The sequence below is a fragment of the Quercus suber genome, unplaced genomic scaffold (genome assembly GCF_002906115.3).
Source record: "Quercus suber isolate HL8 unplaced genomic scaffold, Cork oak 2.0 scaffold_260, whole genome shotgun sequence".
NCBI lineage: Eukaryota > Viridiplantae > Streptophyta > Magnoliopsida > Fagales > Fagaceae > Quercus > Quercus suber.
Genome location: NW_027069716.1, coordinates 431104 through 438651, shown reverse-complemented (window position 1 = coordinate 438651; position 7548 = coordinate 431104). Strand labels below are relative to the sequence as shown.

Genomic DNA, 7548 nt, shown 5'->3' with positions numbered 1-7548 from the left:
CAAAATTTGAAAATTTGATTCTCATCCAGTGGACATTAGCACCAACACAAAAACAATTCCGAAAGCAATGCAAGAAAAAACTTAAGAGGGAGGAAGGTTGTTAATTCCGAAATTTCTAAATGACTCCATTTAATATGTACATTCCTGCAAACTTTAACATATAAAAACTATGCCTCCCAAACATCTAGATGAGAAGAAAATGAAATTTCAATCCACTCGTGCATCTCAGATCATGTGCTAAACATAATCTTATCATCTACTAAAAAATTAGCACCATGGAGAAGTGTAACCACTGAAATTTGGTGTAGTAGACCTACTAGTCCAATTATCAGTTACAGCCTCTGGTGAAGGTGGCGGCTTCTTATTCCTCAACAATCCAACCTCATCGGAATCTGGTGAAGCAGGTTTCTGCACATTCAAGATCCTTGCATCATCACATGCCATCTCTTGATCCTCTGGTGCATCCTCACCAATTTGAATATTCTTTAAAGCCTCCAATGCCTCATCCATGGAAGGCCTCAGCTCCTTGTCCGGTTGTAAACATTGAAAGGCCAACTTTGCCACCAAAATGGTCATCGTTTTAACTCCAGTATCTGACTCAAATCCAAGATATGGGTCAATCAGTTCGTGGAATGCACACTTTCCTATCTTGTTTAAGGCTAAGTTAGCCAAATTAATTTCATGCCTATGCCTAAACATATCAACGGCAGGCAGAGATGATATGAGCTCAATGAGCACAACACCAAAGCTATAAACATCACTCTTACTAGTAAGCTGGTAGCACTGGTGATATTCTGGGTCAACATAGCCTGGAGTTCCTTGAGGAGCTGTTGAGACATGGCTGACATCATTGGGAAACAGCCGAGAAAGCCCAAAATCTGCAACTTTGACGCAGAAATTATCATCTAGGAGGATGTTGTTAGTCTTTATGTCGCGATGTATTATGTCAGAAGCATGGAGGTATGCCAATGCACTAGCAGTTTCTATAGCAATGCTCATACGAGTTGGCCATGTGAGTGAACCTGGCGTTGCTTGATTGCCATGAATATGATCAGCAACGGTGCCATTGGGAATGTATTCATACACAAGAAGAAGTTCACGGCAGTGGCGTGAAGTACACCCATAAAGGGAGACAAGATTTTTGTGGCGCAATCGTGTTAGGATGTCAATTTCATTCATGAACTGTTGTACTCGTCTGTAGTTGTGGTCATATAGGCGCTTCACTGCAACTTCCCTCCCATCATGGAGTTTGCCTAGTTGAGAAAAATAACCCATTTAACAGATGCGTGTCAAAGTCTTCGATTTTAATTTTATAGTACCTTTTTCATTACCCTCTTGCTTAGAAAGTTTATATTGTAATTTAGGTGATCTTGAAATGGAAGCAATGTGTTTATCATCTTACCATGGTAAACAGTTCCAAATCCTCCATTCCCAAGTTCTTTTTCAATATCAAAATAATTGGTGGCTTCTTCAAGTTCACTGTAGGAGTAAACGGGGACTCCAAAGTAGACGCTCCCCCCTTCAACTTCTGATCTAGACGATGGATCAGAATATGTATTCCTTGCAAAAAAGTTTGAAGAAGCGTATTTTTTCTTGTAAAGATGCCAGATAATAAAGGACACCAAAATCATGAAGAAGACTGCGCATCCAACAACTGTAGCAGAGAAAAGGAAGGAATAATTATGTTTTGACTGAAAAGGCAGTAATGGATGGAATTCGTGAGAGCTAAAAGTTATTCAATTGAAGTTCACTGAGGAGCTTTTGCGACGCAGAAATAATTGACTAACATCTTTGTAAGTCATGTGATGCATCCTTAAAATCCATCGTTGTATTTGATGATACAAGGCCATCCTCTAGGATTAGAGTAGTGGAGAATATTGATTCATTATCAAAACTGATAGGAGAAATGAGAAAACTTATTCTTTCATGAAATAATAAAATTAGTGCTCTAAACGTTCAATAACTAGCCCTGCCCATTATTGGGGAAAAGAACTACGGCTTGCAACTAGCAACTTAACAGCAATGAAAAACATAATATATCAATTTAAGATGGAATAATTTGATTCCAGTAGGCTGTCCAACCACGCTTGTGAATATTAATTTCAAACAAGTAATATGATTGAAGAGGCATAAGTACCTAATCCTATCAGCAAATTGATTTTCTTTTTATTTTCTGCAACAGAAGACAAACAAAATTGGAGTTAGTTTCAACAGTGAAGGTTGAAGTGCCACAACTAAATTGGCAACCTTTGAGATCTTAACAGGCCAATTGAAAGAACTTTCAAAACCAACTCAATCGTACCTGATTTGTGTTTTTCTTGATGGAGACAAGAAAATTTTTCATTCTTGTCAACGATACATTGACCTAGGCTACCATGACAACTGTAACAAGCATCAGATACACGCATTTCAAGATTGAACTCAGCAGTTATATTCGGGTCATCTTTATCTTTTACTGGGAGCAGAACAGTTGAACATTGAGAAATAAACTTCGTTGGAAGACTATTGTTATTATGGTCTCCACAGCCCATATATGTAACATCCGTAGGGGAAGTAATATCAAGAGTGCGATTGCATATAAATAGACTTTGACTGGGTGTGGTGAGTTTAAAAGAGATAAATGGAGAGTTGGGTAAAGTAAAATTGGTCAAGTATTCACATTTGTTGGTATTCAAGTACTCCCAAAGTGAAATGTCCTTGACATGAATGGATTGTGTGGTGTTGGTGTAAGAGATGTTTATAACTTCATATGGTGTTTCACTCAAATTTCGTGGCAGTTGGATCGTCGGAGGTGTTCCGTCACAATTTACTGGCAATAAACCGCACCGTCGGAAATGGGAGGAATTGGTGAATGGAAAGCCAATGGTACCAAATTTTCCACATTGAAACAGAGGCAAACAATCTGGCCATTTTCTCTTTTCTTTTCCTTCAGCTGAGTGAAGCATTACGAGGTGTGAGAGGAAAAAGAAAACAAACAGAGGGACAGAAGCCATCCCAAAATTCCCAAACCACCAGAAAAAACAAAATCATAAGCAAGAATCTATAACTCTAAAAGTAAAACGACGTGGTTGTAGTATAGCTTCTTTTGGTGCTTCTTCATTATATAATATGTGGTTTATCTGTTAAACACGGTAGTTGACTTAGAAATTACTTGTGAAAACAGGCTTGAAATGAAATGAGAAGAAGGTGGGGTGGGGTGGGGTGGGGTACCCATCTGAAACATTGGGAAATTCCTTCGTACCGAGACTTTCCACTGAAGGAGTTTCCTTTCCTAGTATCGTCCCCGTTGACCCGCGCTAGAAAGACTTTGACTCAATAATTTGTTCTGGAAATCTTTGTGTTGCAGTGTCAAAGGGTGAACGTGATGGGTACACTACTGGGACATAGTAATGTGTTTGGCTAGAAAATGAGGTTTTTACTTTTCAGCAGTCGTCTTAGTGAGTGAAGTAGGAGACGGGGTAAACGGAACCTTTTGTCAATGGAACACAATTTACGGTGAAGTTATAGATGAATAATCTAAGGTGAGGATTGTTTCCAAGTTTCAATAGTATTCTTTTAAGGCCTCTCACTCTACTTTCTACTCTCTGCAAAGAGGGAGGGAGTGCCTTTTCGTTACACGTACTCTAGTTTTGTATTTGACATTTGCAATTGGAGTACTACAGCTACGATTTTCTTTTCTTCTTCTTCTTCTTCTTCTTCTTTTATTTATTTATTTTTTGGTTAGAAATACTGATTGAATAGTATGTATTTTACTAGTAATAAGATACATATGAGTGCTTTTATATAAGAAGTAGAGTGTGGAGTATAAGTATATGTGCTATATAAGTAAACAAGGTGAGTTTAAAGCCCACAACCTATTACATCTTAACAGCCCCCTCATACCCAAAGTGGGTGTGAGGCCAACTTGAGATTGTCAACCAAAGCATGAAGGTGTCCCTTAAAATGTGACTTGGTGAAGATATCTACAAGTTGATCTTTAGAGGAGACTAAGAACAACTTGAGAGCACTATAGACAAGATGATAATGGATAAAATGACAATTGATCTCGATGTGTTTAGTTCGTTCATGAAAAACATCATTGTGAGCAATATTAATGGCACTCTGGTTGTTACAATAAAGATGAGTAGCAAAGGATGTAAACACACTTAAGTCCTTAAGAAGCTATTAAAATCAAATGAGCTTAGATGTGATATCAGTTAGTGCATGATATTCTACTTTAGTATTAGAGTGGGCTACAACGGTTTATTTCTTACTTCACCAAGAAATCAGAGAAGAACCAAGAAGAAATCAATAACCAGTGGTTAATCTTTGATTAGTGGGATCTCCTACCCAATCAACATCAGAGAATGCATGGAGAACAAGAGGAGATTGAGAAGAGTAGAAAATGTCATGAAAGAAAGTGCCCTTCAGGTATCGAAGAATGTGCAGGACAGCAGTATAGTGGGTCGATCATGGAGTAGACAAATATTGGCTCACTTGGTGAACATCGTAAGAAATGTCTGGACGAGTGATAGTGAGATAAACTAGGCTGCCAACTAATCGTTTGTAAAGAGAGGGATTAGACAATGGTTTCCCCCTGAGGGAGTTAGATGCACATTTAGTTCAATTAGAGTGTCAACAATCTTACTATGAGTGAGTCCAGCTCAAGACAAAAGTTCAGAAGCATACTTGACTTGAGTAATATGAAGTCCATCTATGGAATGAGTGATTTTAAGACCAAAGAAGTAGCTAAGGTGTCCAAAATATTTCATCTCAAACTGTTGATTAAGAAAATCCTTTAGTTTTTGAATGCCATTAAGGTTATCACTAGTTATGATTAAATCATCCACATACAAGAGAAGCAAAATAGGGCATTTGTCGGTGTGACGAAGAAATAAGGTAGAATCATAATGATTGGCAATGTAACCCAGGCAAGAGATGGTAGAGTTGAACTTCGCAAACCAAAGGTGACAAACCTTGTTTGGTTTAATAGAGAGACTAGGATGAGGTTGCATATAAAATTCTTCGCTTAAATTCCCATTAAGGAAGGCATTTTTGACATCCATTTGAAAAATGTCCCATTTACTGGCATCGGCAACAGCTAAAAGGGCACGAATAGGTGAAATTCAAGCAATCGGAGCAAAGATCTCTTTATAATCAGTCCTATACTCTTGTGTAAAACTTTTTGCAACAATAAGAACTTTATAGCGCTCAATGGACCCATCAGAGTGAGTCTTAATCTTGTAGATCCACTTACAAATTTCCCAGGGGGAAGAGTCACCAAATCCCAAGTATGGTTTTTAAATAATCCATTAAGTTTCTCTTTCACTGCAATCTGCTATAAAGGGTTAGTGGAGGCCTCACAATAGGTATGAGGCTTGTGTAATTTAGCAAGGGCAATGTAACAATGATAGTTAAGTAGATGTGCAAGAATGGATATTACCCAAGTTGAGTGACAAGATGGAATGTCTTGTGCAAGATCTTCAGGTAGAGCAGGAGCAGCAGACCCAAGCTCAAGATTGGATAGCTCGTCTTCAACCTGTTCATCTTGCATCTATTCATTAGAGGGTGATCCAATAAATGCATAAAAAAAATCTAGTGGTTGGACATAGAATTTTATAGGAGGGTCAGGAGCAACTATAGAAGGAATATGTGGCTTATCTAGAAAAGGATCTAAGATAAAAGAAGTAGATAGGGAGGCACGGAAGTGAGAGAGCTCGACAAAGGAGCGATGTTCCAAAAAGACAACATTGCGGGAGATACGAAGACGATGAGAGATAGGACCATAATACTGATACCCCTTTTAAGTTTTGTCATAGCCAGGAAAGCAACAAAGTCTAGACTGAGGCTCAAGTTTGTTATGCTCATGTAGCTGAAGAAGAACGAAATAGGCAGAACCGAAGGAACGAAGGTGGTGATAGTCTCGAGGTGACCCAAAAAGGAGCTCACATGGAGTTTGATTTTGGATGACAGGACTGGGAATGCAATTAATAGCATAAACAACATAAATAGCAGTTTTGCCCCAAAAAGGAGCAGGAACTTTGGTAGAGAGAAGGAGAGCACGTACAATGTCAAGAATATGACGAAATTTTCGTTTGGCTCTACCATTTTGCTGAGAGGTACCTGGACAAGTTAGTTGATGAATAGTGCCATAAGAATGCAAAATAGCTTGGAAAGTATATTGAGTGTATTCAAGAGCATTATCAGATCAAAAAATTTTGATCCGTTTGAAAAATTGAATTTCAACCATTTTTACAAAATTACAATATACTTGCAATAATTTAGAACGATGTTTCATATGAAAAATACAGCTATAGTGAAAATAATTATCAACAAAGACAACAAAATATCGAGATCCACCGATACTAGAGATAGAGGAAGGCCCCAGACATCAGAATGAATTAGGTTAAAGATATCAGTGGACATTGATTCACTAGTATTGAAAGGCAAAACTAGTTGTTTTCCTAATTGACATGAAAAACAATTAAAATTTTCTTTGGACACTGAACTCAACAAACCTCTAGAAGCCAAGTATTGTACGCGAGAGGAAGATGCGAGACCAGTTCGGGCATGCCAAAGTTCAAGGGAAGGAATAGGTGTAAGACGAAGGTTATCTACGGAAAACATATGCTCAACTCTGGGACCAGTCCCAAACTCTTGTCCCATCCTTGAATCCTACACAGTACAGCCAGAAGAATCAAAGGAAATGCGATAACCCAACTGAGCTAATTGTCCCACAGAAGAAAAAAAATTGTAAGAAAGTTTAGGAACATTAAAGACCCTAGGAACTGAGAGGTTGAAGGTCGAGATAGATCCTATATTATGACCAAACATTGTGGAATCATTTGCTATGCGAATATTAAGAGGGTTTGGTACAGGTTCAAGTTGAAAAAATAAGGATGAGTGAGGTATTATATGATTGTAACAAGCAGAATCCATAAGCCAAGACAAAGGAGACACACTAGATAAAACTGAAAGAGAAGAAAAATAAGATGCATTACCAACCACACGAATGGTATTAGTGATGGTGTTTTGAAGGTCAACTGTGGAAATGGTGATAGTGGATCCAAAAGAATTGGACTTTGTGGAGATGGGAGCCATTGGTTGGATACTCTCAGTGTTAGCAACAATAGTAGCAGAAATGGGAACAACTGATTTGTTACGATGATAGCAAGTCTCAATATTATGGCCAAGACATTTACAAAAATTGCAAAAACGTTTGTTGGATTGTCAGCAACAATTATTGCAATATGAAAAAGATCTGTCCTTATTCTTCATTTAGAAGAAAAATATGCAAAAATGGATCACAAAAATGAAATCTACGCGAAAAACTGGATAAAGAACACCTAGACTGCAAAAAGTCAAACTTGGCAAAAAGTCAACAGTCAATGCTAGTCAAAGTCCACGGTTAGAGTCAATGGGCGGTTGACATGATAGGTCAACGAATGACATAGATGTGTTGACATAAGCAGATGATGTGGCAAATGACATAAGCGGCTAATGGGCAGATGACGTTAGCTAGGGTTGACGTGGTGTTGACTTGGAAGTGATGACGTTAGCAAGTGCTTT

General features: G+C 38.1%; 1 protein-coding gene across 1 annotated transcript; it reads right to left on the bottom strand.

Annotated features, from left to right (window-relative positions):
- Positions 1 to 223: 223 nt before the first annotated feature.
- On the bottom strand, positions 224 to 7080 carry LOC112039493 (LEAF RUST 10 DISEASE-RESISTANCE LOCUS RECEPTOR-LIKE PROTEIN KINASE-like 1.1). Its single transcript, XM_065781223.1, has 6 exons — positions 6760 to 7080; positions 6498 to 6654; positions 6047 to 6102; positions 5423 to 5533; positions 1403 to 1691; positions 224 to 1253 (listed from the first exon to the last, which is right to left on the bottom strand). Exons 1-6 carry the CDS (start codon positions 7078 to 7080, stop codon positions 268 to 270), a joined length of 1920 nt encoding a protein of 639 aa, XP_065637295.1. The 3' UTR covers positions 224 to 267.
- Positions 7081 to 7548: the final 468 nt, after the last annotated feature.